The sequence below is a fragment of the Ornithorhynchus anatinus genome, chromosome 21 (assembly GCF_004115215.2).
Source record: "Ornithorhynchus anatinus isolate Pmale09 chromosome 21, mOrnAna1.pri.v4, whole genome shotgun sequence".
Lineage (NCBI taxonomy): Eukaryota > Metazoa > Chordata > Mammalia > Monotremata > Ornithorhynchidae > Ornithorhynchus > Ornithorhynchus anatinus.
Genome location: NC_041748.1, coordinates 7,368,545 through 7,391,576, shown reverse-complemented (window position 1 = coordinate 7,391,576; position 23,032 = coordinate 7,368,545). Strand labels below are relative to the sequence as shown.

Below are 23,032 nucleotides of genomic sequence, written 5' to 3'. Positions count from 1 at the left end.
GATATTGTTTCCAGGAGAAGGGGATGATCGACAGTGTCAAAGGCGGTAGAGAGGTTGAGGAGGATTAGGATGGAGTAGAGGCCGTTGGATTTAGCAAGGAGATCATTTGTGACTTTTGAGAGGGCGGTTTCTGTGAAGGGAAGGGGATGGAAGCCAGATTGGAGGTGGTCAAGGAGAGAACTGGCGGAGAGGAACTTGAACCAGATGATGTAGGCAACCTGCTTAAGGAGTTTGGAGAGGAACGGTAGGAGGGAGGGGAGACATGGGCATGTTTGAAAACAGTGGAGAAGAAGCCACTGGAGAGCAAATGGTTGAAGATGGCAGTCAGGGAGAGAAGAAGGAAGCGGGGAATTGTTTTGATAAGGTGCAAAGGGGCGGAGTCAGATGCACAGGTGGAGGGGATGGATTTTGAGAGAAGGCAAGATGTCTCCTCTTGAGCTACTGCTGGGTTAAATGGGAAAGTTGAAGAAGGGGCAGGAGGAGGAAAGGACTGGCAAGGTGAAGCGGAGATTTTAGGAGGATCACGCCTGATAGTTTCAATTTTTTCAGTAAAGTCGGTAGCCAGGTCATTAGGGACAAGGCAAAGGGGAGATGAGGGGTTAGGGGGTTTCAGAAGGGAATTAAATGTCTTGAACAGCTGGTGAGGGTAATGGGTATGAGTGTCAAAGAGGATGGATAATTAATTTTGCCGGGCTGAGGAGAGGGCAGAGATAAAGCAGAGTAGGTTGGCATTAGTGGCTTAGTGGATAGAGCAGGGGCCTGGGAGTCAGAAGGTCATGGGCTCTAACCCCAGGTCTGCCACATGTGTGCTATATGACCTTGGCCAAGTCACTTCCCTTCTCTGGACCTTAGTGACCTCATCTGTAAAATGGGGATTAAGAGTGTGAGCCCTATGTGGTACGGGGACTGTGTGCAACCTAACTTGTGTCTGTCCCAGTGCTTAAACAGTGCTCGGCACATAATAAGCGCTCAACGAGTACCATAATTATTATTATTATTTTAGAGGAGTGAAGTGTGTGGATTGGGGGATGGAAGGGTCCAGAGAGTGAGGAGAAAAAGTACTCATTCAAGGAGAGTAGGTTCAGTTCCATGTTTAGCTCAGCTTAAAGTCCTCTTCATCCATGGTTGTTCAGAAACCAGCCCAGGTTCAGCACTGTCCCTGTCTGATTCTTGATAGCCTCAGGGATGGTATGTCTCACTTGGTTTTCTTTGTAATGTGAATCCACAACCTTCTCTAAAGAGCCAGTTTCCTTTGCCTGAGGAGTTCCTTTCTTCTCACTGGAAAGACAGATGGCTCAAGATGGTGCCAGAAGATAAATGTGAATGGATTTGAAGCCGACTTCACACACATACAAATTTATACAGCCCTTGGTGAATCTGGCTGCATACAGACCCATCCTCCACATGGCCCCAGATTACGTCCCCCTGACCGTGAGTTGGGTCACCCTGAGAACAGGACAGACAGAAATTGTTACTGTACATGTGCTCCTGTTCTCCTTTTGACACATCTTCCTCCTGCCTTATGAGAACAAGAAAATTGGCCCTAACATACTTCGTAACTTCTCTCTCTACTCTCTGAGAGACTTCCTGCTTTCTCAAGAGGCCCTGTAGAGTAGATGGTGACATTGTACAGCTGGACTACAAGCTTAGAGGAATAGTAATAATAGTGATAGTTGTGGTATTTGTCCAGCACCTGCTGAGGCGAGGCAGTGTGGTCTGATGGATAGAGCATGGGCCTGGGAGTCTGAAGGACCAGGGTTCTAATCCTGGCTTGGCTACTTGTCTGTTGTGTGACCTTGGGTGAGTCATTTCACTTCTCTGCGCCTCAGTCACCTCATCTGCGATATGGGATTAAGACTGTGAGCCCTGTGTGGGACAGGGACTTTGTCCCACTCAATTACCTTGTTATCTGCCCCAGTGCTTAGATCAGTGTCTGGCACATTGTAAGCGCTTAACAAATACCATGATTATTATTCTTATCATCATCAGTGGTATTTGTCGGGAGCTTACTGTGTGCAGAGCACTGTACTAAGAGCTTGAGAGAGTACAATACACCAGAGTTGATAGACCCGTTCCCTGGTTATGAATTTACAGTCTAGAAGGGTAGATAGATTTATTCATTCATTCAATTGTATTTATTGAGCGCTTACTGTGTGCAAAGGACTGTACTAAGTGCTCGTGGATAAATATTAATATAAATATATTTGTGCCATATAATTTATGGATGTGCATACAAGTGCCATGGACTTGAGGGAGGGGCAAATATCAAAGGCCTAATGGTCACAGATCCAAATGCCTACTATATGCTAAGCATTGAGGTAGATTAAAGATAACCAGGACGGACACAGTCCCCGACCCGTTGTGGGGCTCGCAGCCTAAGAAGGAAGCTGACAGGTATTGAATCCTCATTTTACGGATGAGGAAACAGGCCCAGAGAGGTTAAGTGACTCATCCAAGGTCACACAGCGAACCCTGTGGGCAGAGAATGTGTCTGTTGCATTGTTATATTGTACTCTCCCAAGAGCTTAGTACAGGGCTATGCACACAGTAAATGCTCAGTACATGTGATTGATTGCTTGATGTGGTAGAAATGGTTTTAGAACTCAGCTCCTCTGACACCTAGGCCCGTGCTCTTCTCTCTAGGCCACCTGGCTTCCCAGGGTTTACAAGGGCAGGAGAGGTCATGGATGAATCCCGGGGGCCTCAACACTAATTACAAGAGAAATCAGGCAGAGAGCAGTTCCCAAAGACAAGCCTTTTATCCCTTTCCCAGTTCCAAACTTCCCGACATCTGCCTCCTCTTTCTACGAGGCTGGAAGCTCTCTCTTTTGGGGAACACTGTTCTTTCTCTCCCGCTGCCTGGCCCCTCTCTCGGCAGACGAGAGAGGCCTCTCTCACCAGTTGCTCCCCAGAGGCCTCTGAATTTTCTCTGAGCTTAGGAAACCCAGACTATTCCTTTCCCAGACCTGCTCTGGAGAATAGGAGACTCCAGGTGGCAGGAAGGGGCTGGAGAGTCTGCATCAGTGCATGGAGAAGAAGAGTTGTCAGTCAGTTGTATTTATTGAGTGATTACTGCATGCGGAGCACTGTACTAAGTGCTTGGGAGAGAACACGAGAAAAATATAACAGACACAGTACCTACCCACTACGAGCTTACAGTCTAGAGGGAGCTTACAGTTTAGTCTAGTTTACAACCCTGCCAAACCCAAACCTGTCTTAGTGCTTTATCTGGAATGCTCGCTTTGTCTTTTCTTATGCCATTGATCTGACTCATAGCAATGACATGAACGCATCTCTCCCAGAACGCCCTGCTCTCCATCTGCAATCGTTCTGGTCACGGATCCATTCTGCAGCCTGGTAAATTACACACCTTGCTCCTCTAATGCCCACCTTCTACTTGCTCCTTGGTCTCATCTATCTCACTTCTGCTCCTCTCCCGACTCCTGCCTCTGGCATGGAACTCCCTTCTTCTTCATGTCAGAGAGGCGAACACTCTTCCCCACCTTCAAAGCCAGATTAAAATCCCATCTCCTCCAAGAGATCTTCCCCAACTAAGTCCTCATTTCCCCTACTCCCCCTTTCTTCTGCATCAGCCTTGCGCTTGGATTTGCACCCTTAATCACCCCATCCTCAGCTTCACAACATTTATAAGCACGTCCATAATTTATTTCTATTAATTTCTGTCTCCCCCTCTAGACTATAAGATCACTGTAGGCGGGGAACATGTCTACCATGTCCGTTGCATTGTTCTCTCCCAAGTGCAGTTCTCTGCACACAGTAAGCAGTCAGTAAATACGACTGATCAAGGGCACAGCTTTCTTTGAGTAATGTCGGCAAAGGTCCAGAGAGGCATGGGCCTGGGGGTCAGAAGGACCTGGGTTCTACTCCCGGCTCCACCACTTGTCTGTTGTGTGACTTTGGGCAAATAAAAATAATAATAATAATGTTGGTATTTGTTAAGCACTTACTATGTGCCAAGCACTGTTCTAAGCGTTGGGATAGATGCAAGGTAATCAGGTTGTGCCATGTGGGGCTCACGGTCTTAATCCCCATTTTACAGATGAAGGAACTGAGGCACAGAGAGGTTAAGTGATTTGCCCAAGGTCACACAGCTGACAAGTGGTGGAGTGGAATTAGAACCCATGACCTCTGACTCCCAAGCCTGTGCTCTTTCCATTAAGACATGCTGCTTCACTTCACTTCTTTGTGCCTCAGTTACCTCATCTGTAAAACAGGGATTAACACTGGGAGCCCCATGTGGGACAGGGACTGTGTCCGACCTGATTAGCTTGTATCTACCCCTCTGCCTGACACATAGTAAGTGCTTAACAAATACCATAAAAAAAAAAAGATCTGCTGACACCACAGGACTGTCTCAGAAAGTGTACGGCTAAGCCACTGGATTTCGTTCTTAGGCGAAAACAGTCAGGTCACATTTTCCACTTGCCCTAAAGGGGTGGGGAGAAAAAAACAAGCACTTCCATAAAGCAGTGCGACACCTCTTAAAAACAAAGCCATTCAGGTGAACGCTAAGCTTCTTGGTAACTTGAGAGGAGAGAGCATTTAGGCTTACTGGGGAGGAGGTGAATAGGGATTTCGCAGGAAGCACTGGTGTCTCTTTCCTTGAATGAGAGTATGTCCCATGAAGGCCTCTACCTGCTTTCACACGGCCGCATTCAGGTCAGGCGCAGAGGGCGATATTGGTTTTGGCAAGAGGAAATGAGATTTCTTTTGCTTGGCTGGAAGCACACAGTCACCTTTGATTTTGCCCTGCGCCTCATGAATGAATAAGGCGATGTGAGAGGGAGCGTGTGTTTCGAACAAAGACTTGGGGACTTGTTTATAAAGGCACGATTCAGCTCACTCCAGTAGAGAACTGGATGTGTCTCTGTTGAGATGACTGTATCTAGTTCTCCGAGTCTGTTTATGTGGCTCCCTGATTCTGTGCATCAAGAAGGATTTGGAGCAGTAGGGGGAGGGATGACTACCAGGAATTAGTGTATCTCTGGAACAATTCTCTTGGTACACCGTGGGCTACACATCTCTGGGTAAATTCATTCATTCAATAGTATTTATTGAGCGCTTACTATGTGCAGAGCACTGTACTAAGCGCTTGGAATGTACAAATCGGCAACAGATACAGTTCCTGCCCTTTGACGGGCTTACAGTCTAATCGGGGGAGACGGGCAGACAAGAACAATGGCAATAAATAGAGTCAAGGGGAAGAACATCTCATAAAAACAATGGCAAATAAATAGAATCAGGGTGATGTACATCTCATTAAACAAAATAAATAGGGTGATGAAGATATAACAGTTGAGCGGACGAGTACAGTGCTGAGGGGGTGGGACAGAAGAGGGGGAGGAGGAGAGGTGAAGGGGGGTAGAGGGAGCAGAGGGAAAAAGCGGGGAGCTCAGTCTAGGAAGCCCTCTTGGAGGAGGAGAGCTTTAAGTAGGGATTTGAAGAGAGGAGGAGAATTAGATTGTCGGAGGTGAGGAGGGAGGGCGTTCCGGGACCGCGGGAGGACGTGGCCAGGGGTCAACGGCGGGATAGGCGATACCGAGGGACGGTGAGGAGGTGGGCGGCGAAGGAACGGAGCGTGCGGAGTGGGCGGTAGAAAGAGAGAAGGGAGGAGAGGTAGGAAGGGGCAAGGTGATGGAGAGCCTCGAAGCCTAGAGTGAGAAGTTTTTGTTCTGTGCGGAGGTTGATAGACAACCACTGGAGGTGTTTAAGAAGGGGAGTGATATGCCCAGAGCGTTTCTGCGGGAAGATGAGCCGGGCAGCGGAGTGAAGAATAGACCGGAGCGGGGCGAGAGAGGAGGAAGGGAGATCGGAGAGAAGGCTGACACAATAGTCTAGCCGGGATATAACGAGAGCCTGAGCAGTAAGGTAGCTGTTTGGGTGGAGAGGAAAGGGCGGATCTTGGCGATATTGTAAAGGTGAGACCGGCAGGTCTCGGTAACGGATCGGATGTGTGGGGTGAACGAGAGAGACTAGTCGAAGATGACACCGAGGTTGAGGGCCCGAGAGATGGGAAGGACGGTCGTACCATCCACGGTGATAGGGAAGTCTGGGAGAGGACCAGGCCTGGGGAGGAAGATGAGGAGCCCAGTCTTGGTCATGTTGAGTTTTAGGTGGCGGGCCGACATCCAGGTGGAGACGTCCCGGAGGCGGGAGGAGATGCGAGCCTGAAGGGAGGGGGAGAGGACAGGGGCGGGGATGTAGATCTGCGTATCATCTGCGTAGAGATGGATCTCTCTCCAGCTGCGTATCTCCTAAAAGGGCGTGGTCCAGTGGATAGACCACAGGTCTGGGAGTCAGAAGGATCTGGGTTCTAATCCCTGCACCTCATCTGTCAACTGAGTGACTTTGGGCAAGTCACTTAACTCCTCCGTGCCTCAGTTGCCTCATTTGTAAAATGGGGATGAAGACTGTGAGTCCCCTGTGGGACAACCTAATTACCTTGTATCTACCCCAGTGCTTAGAACAGTGCTTGCCATATAGTAAGCCCTTAACAAATGCCATCGTTATTATATTATTATGTCAGCACCCCTCCATCCTGCCCTTTGTATCATGGCTATAACCACCCATTTTTCCTGGTTTTCTGAATAACAATACTAACAATAATGATAATTCCAGCCTTTGTTAAGCACTTGCTATATGCCAAGCATTGTTCCAAGTGCCGGGGTAAACACAAGTTAATCAGTTTGGATACGGTCCCTATCTCACATAGGGCTCATAGATTTAGTAGGTAGGTAGGAGAATGGGTATTTCACCCCATTTTACAGTTGAGGAAACTGAGGCACAAAGACTTTTCCAGCATCACACCACAGGTAATGTGTCTGTTCACTGTTATATTGCACTCTCCTAAGAGCTTATACAGAGCTCTTCACACAGTAAGTGCTCAATAAATAGTATTGACTGATTGACTGACAATTATTATTACTATTCAGTGACAGACACGGTATAAGAACCCAGGTCCTCTGGAGTCCCAGGCCGGGGATCTTTCACTAGGCCATGCTGTTTTCCTCACTACGGGACAGCATTCTTAGACTTACAGACAAAACAGCTGCTCTTCTATCATTTCGGACTCTGCTAGCCTGTCCCATGTACCACGGGATTTGATTCAGATCTAATGGGGATTTAACGAGCTGAGAGAAGTATGTGAAAGGGACACTAAAAGATTATTTAAAGAACCAGTGCTTTACAAGCCGCTAAATGCCACACAGGGGGTCTGAGTGAAGTCCAGAGATTTCCCTGGTTAGGCCTGGAGTGCTTGAAAATCCAGGCAATCTCTGACCCCAGGAGTTAACCCTGAAGGGCGTGTTCAGAGTGAGTAAATCAATTGTATTTATTGAGTGCTTACTGTGTGTAAAGCACTGGAATAGCACTTGGGAGAGTACACTAGAACTATATTATAGACACATTGCTGCCCACAAAGAGTTTACAGTTTAGAGGGAGTTCATAAGGCTGGATGTCAGGAAACCTGGGGGTCACTTGCCTTTTCCGGGCCTCAGTTTGCCCATCTATTCAAGGAGATTGGCTCACTCGACAAGTTTCGTAGCTTGTGAAAACAAGTGACTGAAAGATTTCCATCTTGGTCATTTCACGACTCGAGGGATGTGTTGAGAATTAAGGATGCCCCTTCCTACAGTTTAGTCTTGTATTTCAAGTAGCCAGTGCTGGCATCCCTCTACTTCTGTCTGGGACTGGCTCATGTAGGGTTAACATCGGAAACTTTTTACCTTCCCCACCACCCTCAAACCCTGTACCCACCTAGCATTTTTTGGTTAAATGCTTACTATGTGGCAGTCACTGTACTAAGTGCTGGGGCAGATACAAGTTCATCAGGTTGGACACAGTCCCTGTCCCACATGGGGCTCACAGTCATGGTCTCCATTCTGACAACTGAGGGAACTGAAGCCTAGAGAAATGAAGTGACTTGCCCAAGGTCACCCAGCGGACAAGTGGTGGAGCTGGGAATTAGAACCCAGGTCCTTCAGACTCCCAGGCCTGTGTCTGTCAACTGGACCGTACTTATACTGTGGGTGGAGGGGGTGGCAAGGAGTGGGGATCATCTGCCGTAGCTCTTCAAGGACGGGGGCAGGATTTGCACTCAGATAAATATCGACGAAGTTTTGATTTTTGGTGTCGTCCCTTTAGCACCAGGAGCTGACTGGACCGATATCTCTTCCATCTGTGTTGCCATTTGTTAAGCATTTACTATGTGCCAGCCACCTTATTAAGCAATGGGGTGAATCTGGACGTAGTCGTCATCCCACATGGGGCTCACAATCTTAATTCCCATCTAAGAGATGAGGTAAGTGAGGCACAGAGAAATGAAATCACTTGCCCAAGATCACACAGCAGACAAGTGGTGGAGCCGGAATTAGAACCCAGGTTTTCCTGACTCCCAGGCCGGTGTTCTATCCACTAGGGCATGCTGCTTCTCTGTGCACCTCAGCCCTCTCTTGTGAGCCACACGGGACTCCTAGTCTACCCTCCATCCCTCTGGTCCCCCAGAGCCAGACGCCACGGCCTACTTCCCCGCTAGATGTGGCCAGTCCAGTGCTCCCCGACTCCACCACCCCCAGTTTCCTGTCCCTCAGCTTTGATTCCCTCTGTCTCCCCTCCCTTGGCCAGTGCTGGCTTGGACCATCAAGGGCAGACCTGGACCTAGTCCTGAATCAATAGATCAATCAACCAACAGCATTTATTGAACATTTACTATGTGCAGACCACTGTACTAAGTGCTTGGGAGAGTACCGTGTAACAGAGTTGGTAGACACGTTCCCTGTTCGCAACAAGCCAAACTAATTCTCTTCCCCTCTTCAAAACCCTACTTAAAGCTCACCTCCTCCAAGAGGCCTTCCCACACTGAGCTCCCCTTTTCCCTCTGCTCCCTCTACCCCCCCTTCACCTCTCCACAGCTAAACCCTCTTTTCCCCCCATTTCCCTCTGCTCCTCCCCCTCTCCCTTCCCCTCCCCTCAGCACTGTACTCGTCCGCTCAACTGTATGTATCTTCATTACCCTATTTATTTTGTTAATGAGATGTACATCACCCTGATTCTATTTATTTGCTATTGTTTTAATGAGATGTTCATCCTCTTGCTTCTATTTATTGCTATGGTTCTTGTCCGTCCATCTCCCCCGATTAGACCGTAAGCCCGTCAAAGGGCAGGGACTGTCTCTATCTGTTACCGATTTGTACATTCCAAGCGCTTAGTACAGTGCTCTGCACATTGTAAGCGCTCAATAAATACTACTGCATGAATGAATGAGCAAGCTTAATGATTAAATTGATGGTATTTATTGAACGCTTACTGTGTGCGGAGCACTGTACTAAGCTCTTGGGAGAGGACAATGTAAGAGAGTTGGTAGGCACATTCCCTGCCCACAAGGAGCTTACTCCCTCTGCCTTTTATCCCTGTCCTTCTGTGGGAACACCACTCTCCCAAGGGGGGGCATTTCCTGTCATCGGGTCTGGGGGAGGGGTGACTCAGAAACATGGGCACCGGCCAAAAGGATGTTAAAAGCCTCCACAGGATGACCTTGTAACCCCTGACCCCTAGGGACCCCATCATGAGCAGGACACGTTCCGGTGTCCAGCGCTTTGGCCGAAGGCTAGTCCGGGCCAATGAAGCCAAACAAAATGCGGAGCCTGCGAGCTTGGTGTTTCAACTTCATTATAAAAATTAGGATATTCATTCATTCATTCACTTGTATTTATTGAGCGCTTACTGTGTGCGGAGCACTGTACTAAGCGCTTAGGAGAATACAAAACAACAATAAACAGACACATTCCCTGCCCACAGTGTAATATGGACCTGGGTTCTAATCCCGGCTCTGTCACTTGTCTGATGTGTGTCCTTGGGCAAGTCACTTCACTTCTCTGGGCCTCAGTTTCCTCATCTATAAAATGGCAGTTATGATTGTAAGCCCCATGTGGTACATGGACTGTGTCCAACTTGATTACCTCGCATCTACCCCAGTGCTTAGTACAGTGTCCGTTTGGTTATCGGGCAAAGAGTGGGCGCTTCTCTTTGTCCTGGAAACCAGCCTCAGGACCACATTACGGTGACCAAAGCTGTGTGGCCTAGTGGAAAGAGTATGGGCCTGGGAGTCAAAGGACCTGGATTCTAATTCTGGTTCCACCACGTGGGACGGGGACTGTGTCCAACCTGATTCAGTGTATCGACCCCAGCGCTTAGAGCAGTTCTTAACCCATAGTAAGCTCTTAGAGAATACTATTAAAAATGACCAAACATAAAAAGAAAGGTTTGAAAGCCTGGATTCAACCAGCTTCAGCCAAGGGACGGAGCCATAAAAAAAATCCCAAAACCTAAAAGAGGCCAGGCTTCCTTAAGGCCACAGATCGGAGGCAAAGAGAAAGCAACGATTTTATCATCTGACTTTCTGAACTTGTCCTCTGAAGTGCTGTAAGGAACTCCCTCAAGTTCAAGAGTCAAGCTCCTCCATTTTCCCAAAGTTCATCTAACCTTTCCTTGCACCTCGAGGGCCCCGTGCTGCTTTTGAATCCCAAATTCTTTTCCCATGTGTAAGTTTTCTGCAGTTAAGATTTCAGCTGTGGCGGAGAGGGGAAGCATAAAAAAGTCATCAGCTTCATGCAGAGAGAGATTCTCGTGAAGACCTTTTCTTAGAAACTTCATGGAGAGCCCTGTTCACGAGAGACGTGAGCAGGCCTGATTTATCTGGGTGCGGTGGGAGAGCACCCCTAATTCATGATTCAGAGAGACTCTCCCCGCAGAAGCAGAAATTCCAAACTGTGAGGTTGAATTGGAGGGGGCGGGGGTGGATAGAGCCGGCCTTTCTAATGAGATCATGGAATAAGACAGGAAATCTGCATTTAGTGCCAAAATAAACTTTTTTTTTCCTCTTTACAAAATAACTGCTGAGGATTTTTCTCCAGCACATTTTCAAGAAGGGAAGCAGAGAATGAACGTGTTTGCTGACGAAAGGTGCTGTGTGGCCAACAGTGTGAGCCTGAGGGTGTGCAACACACGTGTCTTAATTGTGTTAATCTGCTCTTTGCAGTCATCTGTGCAGTAAAAACTCACTGAGGGCTCAGTGGGACCTTAGAGAATTTTATCCCTTTAGGACCAACGTAGAAACAATTCATAGAGGCCAGCTTTGTTGTTTGTGCTGTAAAACTTTGCAGACTGTAAACTTCCTCTAGATTGTAAGTTTGTTGTGGGCAGGGCATGTGTCTGTCGTTGGATGTACAGTACAATACAATCAGATGAGGCACAGTCCCTGTCCCCCAAGGGGCTCACCATCTAAGGGAGATTGATTGCCTGGTGATTTGTTAGGTGTTTTACTATGTGTCAAGCAATCTACTAAGCGCTGGGGTAGATTCAAGGTACTCAGGTCCGAAGCAATCCTTGCCGCCATCGGGGTTCACATTCTAAGTACGAGGGAGAAGAGGTATTGAATTCTCACTTTACAGATGAGGAAACTGAAGCTCAGAGAAGTTAAGTGACTTGCCCAAGGTCCCACGGCAGGCAAGTTGAGGAGTCGGGATTAGAACCTGCTATTTCTTATTTGGAAAAAAGGCACAGCATTTCATTTTTGAATTATTATTAGCATTATTATTATTGTTCTGTGTTTGTTAAGCCCTTACTACTTGTCAAGTACTCCTCTAAGCACTGGGGTATTCATTAATTCATTCATTCAATCATATTTTTTGAGCATGTACTGTGTGCAGAGCCCTGTAATAAGCACTTGGAAAATATAGTTCAACAATAGATACAAGTTAATCATGTTGGTTATAGACCTTGTCCCACATGGGGCTCATTGAATCCCCATTTTACAGATGAGGGAACTGAGGCACAGAGAAATGAAGTGACTTGCCCAAGGTCACACACCAGACAAGAGGTGGAGCCGGGAATAAAACCCAGGTCCTTCTGACTCCCAGGCCCGAGCTCCATCCACTAGGCCACGCTGCCGTACGGTACTCAACACTGAACAGTGACTCTCCCAAGTGCTTAGTATAGTACTCTGCACACAATAAGCGCTCAATAAATATCACTGATTGATTGGGGCTGTCCCTGGGATCCAGTGGCCAGGGTCTAGCAGAGTCAAGTAATAAAGGACAAGCTGGGTGGTATGATCCGCATCACTGAACAGTGACTTTCCCAAGCGCTTAGTACAGTGCTCTGCCCTCAGTAAGTGCTAAATAAAGAGCACTGATTGATCGATTGATTGGATCCGGGCCTGTGATTCGATGGCCGAGCTGTAACAGAAAAGTGCAAATAAGAAGTCGGGCAGTTTAGTAGACACCGCTAAGTGACGTTCTTATGGACGGGATCCAAGCTGCCCTTTGAAGACGTTATCTGAGGCCTTCACCAGGCCCACGTCCGTGCCGGGCTTCTATTCAGGCGAAACACTTGAGCTGACTTTTTGCCCCTTTCAGCAGGAAGCCATGCCCCTCTGTGTTTTGGTGCCGGGCTGAGGAGAATGCGTTTTTAAACAAACAGTCGGAGTAATTGAAGGTGGAAACAGTGGTCCGATTCACGAGAAGGAATCCGTGTGGTGCAGTTATAGTTTTTCTACGGAGCCGGGGGTCAGGCAGGAATTCACGGGCTCCGGGGAAAGGGATTGGAAGGAAAAGGCCAGGAATAGAAACCGAAACGGTTTGGTCTCGACCTTCCAGTTCAATGGCAAGGGGAGAAACTGCCAAGAGAAAAGTCGCAAATGAAGGAAAAAGATTGTGAAGTTTCCTGTCCTTAAGGGGAGACCCTTTAGCGCTCTGCTTGGGCTAGATGATAATTGTGGTATTCGTTAAATGCTCACTGTGTACCAGACACCGTACCAAGCGCTGGGGTGGATACAAGCAAATCAGGTTGGATACGGTCCTTGTCCCACATGGGGCTCACAGTCTCAATCCCCACTTTATGGATGAGGTAACTGAGGCACAGAGATGTGAAGTGTTTTGCCGAAGGTTCCCCCGGGGAAGGCTCTGTTGCATCTTGAGCGCTCAGAACTCAGGACTCTGGACTTTCGCCATTCACTGGATTGGAAATATAATGGAGAGAGAGTTTGATTTTCCAAGGGTGGGTAGGCAGAGAAGGAAGAACCTTCTTTTTTTTTAATGCTACTTGTTAAGTGCTTGCTATGTCAGTCAATCGTATTTATTGAGCATTTACTGTGTGCAGAGCACTGTACTAAGCACTTGAAAGAGTACGATATGGCAATAAACACACACATTCCCTGCCCGCGATGTGCCGGGCATCGGGGTAGATACAGGCTAATCCGGGTGGACACGGTCCATGCCCTACGTGGGGCTCACAGGTCTTATCCCCATTTTACAGCTGAGGCACACTGAGGCAAGATCACACAGCAGACAAGAGGCAGAGCCAGTATTAGAACTCAGGTCACCTCGCTGCCAGTCCTGTGCTCTAACAATCAATCAATCAATCAGTGGTATTTATTGAGGGCTTGCTTTGTGCAGAGCACTGTACTAAGCACTTGGGAGAGTGCACCACAGCAGCGTCAGGAGACAAGTTCCCTGCCCATAATGAGCTTTCTATCCGCTAGGCCGCACTGTCACCTCTTCCCGTTGGCCTTATAAGCGGGAGGCGTAAATCCTTTCCAGGCTGTAAACTCGTCGTGAGCAGGGATTGTAATCTGTGATACTCTTCAACTGTATTCTCCCAAGCGCTTAGTACAGTGCTCAGTGCTTCAAATGCCATCAAGTCGTTTCCGACCCATAGCGACTCTGTGGACACCCCCGCTCCAGAACATCCCATCTTCCGTCATAATGTCGTTCTGCTATGTGTATCAGTAGAGTTTTCTTGGTAAAGATACGGAATTGGTTTACCGTTGCCTTCTTGCGCGCGGTAAAATCTCGACTCTCCGCCGTCGACTCTGTTCGACGTTTTGATCACTTGATCATCCGCCTTTGACTCTTTACCGTGCCGCTGTTGTCCAGCACAGGCGAATCGATTTTACCTGATGCTTCAGCTGAGGCCTCTCGGGTATGGGTAGCCCTAGATAGCTTAGTTCTAAGCTTCAGCAGAATACGCAAACCCCCACGACTCTTACCTCCTTGAGGGCAAGTATGTCGATGAACTGTATTGTCCTCCCCCAAGCACTTAGTACAGGTGTGCAAAATAAGTTCCCAACAGATACCGTATGGGTATACAAATAGGGGAAGCAGCGTGGCTCAGTGGAAAGAGCCTGGGCTTCGGAGTCGGAGGTCATGGGTTCGACTCCCGGCTCTGCCACTTGTCAGCTGTGTGACTGTGGGCGAGTCACTTCACTTCTCTGTGCCTCAGTTACTTCATCTGTAAAATGGGGATTAACCGTGAGCCTCATGTGGGACAACCTGATTACCCTGTATCTACCCCAGCACTTAGAACAGTGCTCTGCACATAGTTAGCGCTTAACAAATACCAACACTATTTATACCATCATCATCAGTGGTATGTATTGAGCATTTACTGTGTCCAAAGCTCTGTACTAAGCTCTGAGAAAAAGCGTGGCCTCGTGGCTAGAGCAGGTTCTAATCCTGGCTCCTCCACTTGTCTGCTATATGACGTCGGGCAAGCCACGTAACTTCTCTGTGCCTCGGTTATCTCATCTGTAAAATGGAGATTAAGACTATGAGCCCCATGTAGGAGATGTACAGTGTCCAACCTGATTAGCTTGAAGCAATGTGGCTCAGTGGAAAGAGCCCGGCCTTGGGAGTCAGAGGTCATGGGTTCGAATCCCAGCTCTGCCACTTCCCAGCTGTGTGACTTTGGGCAAGTCACTTCACTTCTCTGTGCCTCACTTACCTCATCTGGAAAATGGGGATTAAGACTGTGAGCCTTATTTGGGACAAGCTGACTACCCTGTATCTACCCCAGCGCTTAGAACTGTGCTCTGCACATTGTAAGCACTTAACAAATACCAACATTATTATTATTATTATCATCTTCCCCAGCGCTTAGTACAGTGACTGGCACATAGTAAGCGCTTCGTATTAATGTCAGTCTCCCTCTCTAGACTGTAAACTCATTATGGGCAGGGAAGGTGTTTGACTGTGGGCAAGTCACTTAACTTCTCTGTGCCTCAGTTCCCTCATCTGTAAAATGGGGATGAAGACTGTGAGCCCCATGTGGGACAACCTGATTCCCCTGTGTCTCCCCCAGCGCTTAGAACAGTGCTCTGCACATAGTAAGCGCTTAACAAATACCAACATTATTATTATTATTATTAATTCTTTTGCATTGTACTCTCCCAAGTGCTTAGAACAGTGCTGTACACATAATAAGTGCTCAATAAATACGATTGATTGATTAACAAATACCATTAAAAAAACACAAAACACTCGCGAGAGTACAATACAACAGAGTTGGTAGAAACATCCCCTGCACTCCACAAGCTTACGGTCTAGAAGGAGCTTACCACCGATTGAATTATTGATTTCCAAAATTTTCTTCCAAATCATGGAATGGTGTTTTCTGGGAAGAAATTTCCAGTTTGGGTCTCCTTGCTTTTTCCTCAAAACTTGGTCCGACTCCATGGGAGCTCCCCATGCAGCAGAGGAGGAAAAGCCTAAGCAATTCAATGCTATACTAGGGTTTCACAGTTTTTGACACATGTAGGCAACACAGTGAACCTTTGGAAATTATCTGGCTTTAAAAAAAAGTTTACTTCCAGTCTCAACCCTATGATTATTATCTGTGAGTTTTGGGACCTCAAATATCTGAAAGGTTCAGGCCAAATGGACTTTTTAAGGCTTTAATTATCCAGTTAAACTGCCCGGAGATATATTAATGGACCGTGGGTAGTTTGGCTGGTGGGGAAAGCCAGGGAAACGACTCTCCGTGTCCACTTCATTTTGGAAAATAATTGAGCACAAAAGGTTTCTGCTCTTTCGGCTAGAAAATCAAACACATTTCCTGTAGTTTCACCGGTCTCTCTCTCTGTGGGCCCAGCCTGCCGACCCTCCAGCCTACTCTACATCCCAGCTGCACTTTTCCCCACCTCTCCTGCAGCCACCAGAGGATTCGGGGAGATGAACTGCCTCTTTGAGGATGTCAGGAATGACCTATGGGTAGGACATGGGAGCGTCTTCCCCTAGGGTCTACCACTTGGCCCTTTTCCAAGATCCTCAGCTATAGGAAGAGATGTTGTAACGCTGGCAGATTGGAAGAGAAGGGGAAAAATGATGCAAGTTTAATGAACGCACTAAAATTGGGAGCCCCATGTGAGTCATGGACTGTGTCCAACCTGATTACCTTTTTCTACTCGCCACATGTCTGCTGTATGACCTTAACGTAACTTCTCTGGGCCTCAGTTACGTCATCTATAAAATGGAGATTAAGATTGTGAGCTCCATTTGGGACAGAGACTGTGTCCAACCTGATTAACTTGTATTCATTCATTCATTCATTCATTCATTCATTCAGTAGTATTTATTGAGCGCTTACTATGTGCAGAGCACTGTACTATAGCACCTGGAATGTACAATTCGGCAACAGATAGAGACAATCCCTGCCCATCGACGGGATTTTAAGTCTAACTGGGGGAGACAGACGGACAAAAACAAGACAACCTAATCGCAATAATAGAATCAAGGGGATGTACACCTCATTAATAAAATAAATAGGGTAATAAAAGTAATAGGGTAATAGAAATATATACAAATGAGCACAGTGCTGAGGGGAGGGGAAGGGAGAGGGGAGGAGCAGAGGGAAAGGGGGGAAAGGGGCCTTAGCTGAGGGGAGGTGAAGGGGGAGCAGAGGGAAAAGGGGAAGCTCAGTCTGGGAAGGCCTCTCAGAGGAGGTGAGCTCTCAGTAGGGATTTGAAGAGGGGAAGAGAGTTAGTTTGGCGGACGTGAGGAGGGAGGGCGTTCCAGGACAGCGGGAGGACGTGGCCCAGGGGTCGCTGGTGGGATAGGCGAGAACGGGGGACGGTGAGGAGGTGGGCGGCGGAGGAGCGGAGCCTATGGGGTGGGCAGTAGAAAGAGAGAAGGGAGGAGAGGTAGGAGGGGGCAAAGTGATGGAGAGTCTTGAAGCCCAGAGTGAGAAGTTTTTTTCGTTCGGAGGTCGATAGGCAACCACTGGAGGATTTTAAGGAGGGGAGTGACATGCCCAGGGTGTTTCTGCAGGAAGATGATCCGGGCAGAGGAATGAAGAACAGACTGGAGCGGGGAGAGACAGGAGGAAGGGAGATCAGAGAGAAGGCTGACATAATAATCCAGCCGGGATATTACGAGAGCCTGTACCAGTAAGGTAGCCTTTTGGGTGGAGAGGAAAGGGCTGATCTTGGCGATATTGTAAAGGTGTGACCGGCAGGCCCTCGTGACTGCTTATGCCCACATATGATTTACTCGCAACGTAGTGAGGCGGCTGGTGCCCACCACGTGCGCGCCCCACCCAGGAGGAATCCCCCTTTGCGTTAAATACACTTACGTGTTAAACACTAATGAGTTATATACACTTATAAGTTACACTTATGAGTTACATACACTTATGAGTTACGTACACTTATAAGTTAATACACTTATGCACTAAACCCAGTTATGCTTCACCCACTTATGTGTTACTCGCACTCGGTGAGGCGGCCAGCTCCCACCGTATTCACGTTCCACTTGGGAGACACCCACTTAGACATCAAATCCATTTAAACGTTACATACCCATGGTGAAGCGTCTGGCTACCCAAAATATGTATCTATGCGAGTGCTTAGAACAATGCTTGGCACGTAGTAAGCGCTTAACAAATGCCATAATTATTATCTAAGGGAAGCAGCGTGGCTCAGTGGAAAAAGTCCGGGCTTAGGAGTCAGAGATCATGGGTTCTAATCCCAGATCTGCCACTTGTCAGCTATGTGACTTTGGGCAAGTCACTTAACTTCTCTGGGCCTCAGTTACCTCATCTGTAAAATGGAGATTAAGACTGTGAGCCTCACGTGGGACAACCTGATTCCTCTGCATCTACCCCAGCGCTTAGAACAGTGCTCGGCACATAGTAAGTGCTTAACAAATACCAACATTATTATTATTATTATTATCTACCCCTGCCCTGCATGGGACAATCTGATTACCTTGGATATACCCCAGCACTTTGAACAGATCCTGGCATGTGGTACATAGTACTTTCCACCTCTTCAGAGTCATGTTGAAGACACATCTCCTCCAAGAGGTCTTTCCCGGCTAAGCCCTCTTTTTGTTTTCCTTGGCTCTTTTCTGCAACTCTCTGACCTGCTCTCTTGATTCTTCCCCCCTCCCAGCCCCACAGCACTTATGTACATATATGTCATTTATTTATTTATTTATATTATTGTCTGTCTCGCCTTCTACACCGTAATACTAATAATATTAATAACGGTAGTTGTTAAACACTATGTGCCAAGCAGTGTTGATGATGATGATGGTATTTGTTAAGCTCTTATTATGTGCAAAGCACTGCTCTAAGCGCTGGGGGGGATACAAAGTGATCAGGTTGTCCTGCGTGGGGCTCACAATCTAAATCCCCATTTTACAGATGAGGGAACTGAGTCACAGAGAAATTAAGTGATTTACCCAAAGTCACACAGATGATAAGTGGCGGAGCCGGGATTAGAACCCACGACCTCTGACTCCAAAGCCCATGATTTTTCCACTAAGCCACACTGCTTCTCTAAATCACTGTGGGCAACAGATGTATCTGTTATGTCATTGTACTAAGTGCTTGGGTGAGAACAATAGAACAATGCACAGACACATTCCCACGTTGTACTCCCCCAAGGGCTTAGTACAGTGCTCTGCACACAGTAAGTGCTTAATAAATATGATTGACAGACTGACCGACATAGTAAGCACTCAACAAATACCATAAAAAAGTGTCCCTCTGACCAGCCTAGGAGTGGAGTTGGCCAGTTGTTTTTTTTTATGGTATTTGTTGAGCTCTATTTATTTGCCAGACGTTGTCCCTGTCCCACCTGGAGCTCACAGTCTCAATCCCCATTTTACAGTTGAGGTAACTGAGGCCCAGAGAAATGACGTGACTTACCCAAGGTCACCCAGCAGAGAGATGGCAGGGCTGAGATTAGAACTCAGGCTCTTCTGATTCCCAGGTCCACGCTTTATCCACTAGGCCATGCTGCTTCTCTGTGCCTCACTGTCCCCATCCATGAAATGGGGAAATGAGACTGTGAGCCCTATGTGGGACAGGGACTGTGTCCAACCTCATTGGCTTGTGCCTACTCCAGCTCTTGTATTACCCCAGTTATTCAGCCAGCTACCGGCTGGGCAAAACATCATTTCAAAGGGGCAATTCCAACTCTACCTTCCCTTTCTGTAGAATCCAATCAGAACCTTCTCTCCTGCCTGTCCGTGCTATGGCCAGGCACAGGTTAGCGCTTAGAATAGTGCTCCGCACACAGCAAGCGCTCAATAAATCGGATTGCATGAATGAATTAAAATGTCAGGGCCAGATATATGAATGAGAACTCATTCATTCGTTCATTTATTCAATGGTATTTATTGAGCGCTTTCTGTGTGCAGAACACTGTACTAAGAACTTGGGAGAGTACAATAGCACATTAAACACAGAGGATGGAGAAGCAGAGGACCCGTGAATGATTGTGAGCCCCATGGGAGACAGGGACTCTATCTAACCCGATTAACTTGTATCTATTCCAGCTCTTGAAACAGTACTTGACACATTGTAAGTGCTTAAGAAACGTCGTGGTAATGATAATAATAATAATTACACTTCTGCAAGACTAAGCAGGCTAGAATCCAAAACACGCTCTTTCACTGCTCCTGTTGTTCCCCTTCTGAACATATTGTCTTCCATTCACAAGACATGAGCCTTCCCTTGTCTTTCCTGTGAATTACATCTATAAATCATATGTTATAAAGTATTTATTTATAATAATCCCTGAATCCCCTTCAGAATATAAGCTTCTAGGTAGGGAGCATGTCTACCAACTCCATTGTATTGCACTCTGGCAAGAACTTAGTACAATACCCTGCACACAGTAAGCACTCAATAGATACAGTCGATTGATTGTTTGATTTCTGTTATGCCTAGGAAGGTTGGTGAAAGGGAAGGACACTCACAGAGGGAGATAATAGTAATAATGATAATGATAACGGTAACAAAGGTAATAATGGTGCTTCTTAAGTGCTTACCCTGTATCAAGCACTGTACTAAGCACTGAGGTAGATACAGTTTACCAACTCTTTTATATTTTACTCTCCCAAGCACTTAGAACAGTGCTCTGCCATAGAAATTGCTCAATAAATGCCACTGATGGATTAATTAATTGATTGATACAGGATAACCAGGTTAGACACAGTCCCTGACTCACTCTGAGGGGGAGGGAGGACGGGCATTGAATCCCCATTTGACAGATGAGGAAATTGAGGCAGAGAGAAGTTAAGTGACTTTCCCAAGGTCACACAACAGGGCACTGGTAGATCCGGCCTTAGAACCCAGGTTCCCTTAACTGATCCCAGCCTAGAAGATGAGTTCGTTCACTGTGGTATTTGTTAAGCACTTGCTAAAGGCCAATGACAGCTGTAAACACTGAGGTAGATTCAAGGCATTCAGATCAGATTCAGTCCCTGTCCCACAGGGAGCTCAAAAATTTCCCCCTTTCCTTACCTCCCACTCCCTTCCGTGTCACCCTGGTTTGCTCCTTTTGTTCTTCACCCTCCCAGCCCCACAGTGCTATGTACATATCTGTCATGTATTTATTTGTATTGGTATCTGCCTCCCTCCATCTAGACTGTAAGCCTATTATGGGTAGGGAATGTATCTGTTTATTGTTGTACTGTACTCTCCTAAGCACTTAGTTCAGTGCTCTGCCCAAAGTAAGTGGTCAATAAATGAGATTGAGTGAATGAATTAATTAAATTGAGGCAAAGAGATGTCATTCCCTTTTTACAGATGAGGACACTGAGGCACAGAGAAGTTTAGCAGGTATTTTTCTCCCTATTTTCCAGACAAAGAAGCTGAGGCTCAGAGAGGTTAAGAGACTTCCCCAAGGTCACGCAGCAGGCCAGTGACAGCACTGGGACCAGAGCCCGGGTCCTCTGATGTCCAGGCCAACATGCTTTCCACTAGGCCACACTGCTTCCCTGAAAGTTTCGCGTTCCCATTTCTCTCTCCATATGATGTCACTACATTATCGCTTCCTTCTCAATGTCACTGACTGAGATCATCTGGAAAAACTCCAGACTGGGATGTCGATCAGTCAGTCAGCCAAAGATATTTACTGAACACTTAGCATGTGCAGAACACTGTACTAAACACTTGGGAGAGTTCAATCTGACAAGATTAGCAGACACGGTCTCTGCCCGAATTGAGCTTACATGAAATGCAATGAGTATGAAGACATGAAGATGAAAGATCGTGGGATAGATTCTGTCTTTTCTAAACTTCCCTTTTGTGATGCCTGGATTATCGGGCTGAAGTATTTAGCCTATTGTCATTCTCACCAGTTCCTAGAAATTTTCAAAAACTCCATGGATTCCAGTGGGGCAGAGCCAGAGTAAGATCTGAGAAGAATTGATTAATAATAATAATGTTGGTATTTGTTAAGCCCTTACTATGTGCAGAGTGCTGTTCTAAGCACTGGGGTAGACACAGAGTAATCAGGTTGTCCCACGTGAGGCTCACAGTTAATCCCCATTTTACAGATGAGGTGACTGAGGCACAGAGAAGTTAAAGGGCTTCTTTCATTTAGGGAGAGAAATCTAGGGCTCTATATTCTTGGAAAGGCTTTTAGACTCTCTAGGCACCTATAGTAACTGTACTGCTTTACTTCGCAGAAAAGTATGGGGTGAGAATGCGACAGTGATGGTAAAAACCGAAGGATTGTACTTTTCCAAGAGTTCACTGCGGTGTTCTGGACCAAGCAAGTGCCCAACAAATATCAGTGTCTGATTAGAAAGCATGGCAGTGGTGCAGAGGCAAGAGTTGGGCTCTTCTTGAGCAAGTTGTCTACCTCCACTGTCTCCAGTTCCTCTCCTTAACTTCCCAATCAATCAATCAGTCAATCAATCAATAGTATTTATTGAGCACCTACTGTGTGCCGGAACTTCCCGGATTTTCTTTTGCTCTGTGACCATTTCTCCTCATCCGTCCCTGTTTCCTCCCGCGGGCTCCGAGGCTCTCTCCCTTGAACCGGTTTCTTCTGTCTTTCAGGAGGAGATGGGCATTTCCTGTGAGCTGCTCGAGTCGGACTTCCTCAAGTGCAGCGTGGGCTTTCCCTTCATGAGATCCAAGTCTAAGGTAAGAGGCCAAGGTCTCTCCACCTCGTCCCATCTGGCTTCCATTTAGACCAGGCCAAGTGGGAGGAGGAGAGCCAAGCCCACTCTACAACGGCCTTCGGGGGGGGGGGGGCACAGCCTTCTCCTCAGCCCCGTCTGAGGGCTTGAAGACAGATCTAGCAGTGGTTGAAGCCAAATTCTCCCCCAAGGGTGGCGTCGGGGAAGTCCGGCCTCAGTTCAAGTAATGGGAGGGAGGCTAGATTTGAGAATGGAGCAGTAACAGTGGTAATAATAATAATGATAATGGTATTTGTTAAGTGCTTACTATGTGCCAAGCACTGTTCTAAGTACTGGGATCAATACAAGGTCATCAGGTTGTACCATGTGGGGCTCACAGTCTTAATCCGCATTTTACTGTCGAGGTAACTGAGACACAGAGAAGTTAAGTGGCTTGTCCAAGATCACACAACAGACAAGTGGCAGAGTCGGAATTAGAGCACATATCCGCAAACTCCCAAGCCCCCTCTCCACTAAGCCAGGCTGTTTCTCTAGTAATGATACTCATTAAGCATTTACTTGTTTGTTTCGTCTCTCCGTAAATGTTGTCACCAGGACCCTCTCCCTCTTTTCATTTATATAATAATATGGAATGTTTTAAGTGTGAGGTACTGTACCTAAGTGCTGGTGTGGATACAAGCAAATCAACTTGGACACAGTCCCTGTCCCACATGGGGCTCACAGGCTCAATCCCCATTTTACAGATGAGGAAACTGAGCCCTGGAGAAGTGAAGCGACTTGCCCAAGGTCACACAGCA

At 47.1% G+C, this 23,032-nt stretch overlaps 1 protein-coding gene across 1 annotated transcript in view; it reads left to right on the top strand.

Annotated features, from left to right (window-relative positions):
* The window catches only part of ITGA9 (integrin subunit alpha 9), a 286,676-nt gene that overhangs the window by 204,378 nt on the left and 59,266 nt on the right, over positions 1 to 23,032 (top strand). Inside the window, exon 19 of the mRNA XM_029049589.2 lies at positions 22,153 to 22,239. Within this exon, the coding sequence (XP_028905422.1) occupies positions 22,153 to 22,239 (87 nt within the window). The remainder of the gene's footprint in view (positions 1 to 22,152; positions 22,240 to 23,032) is intronic.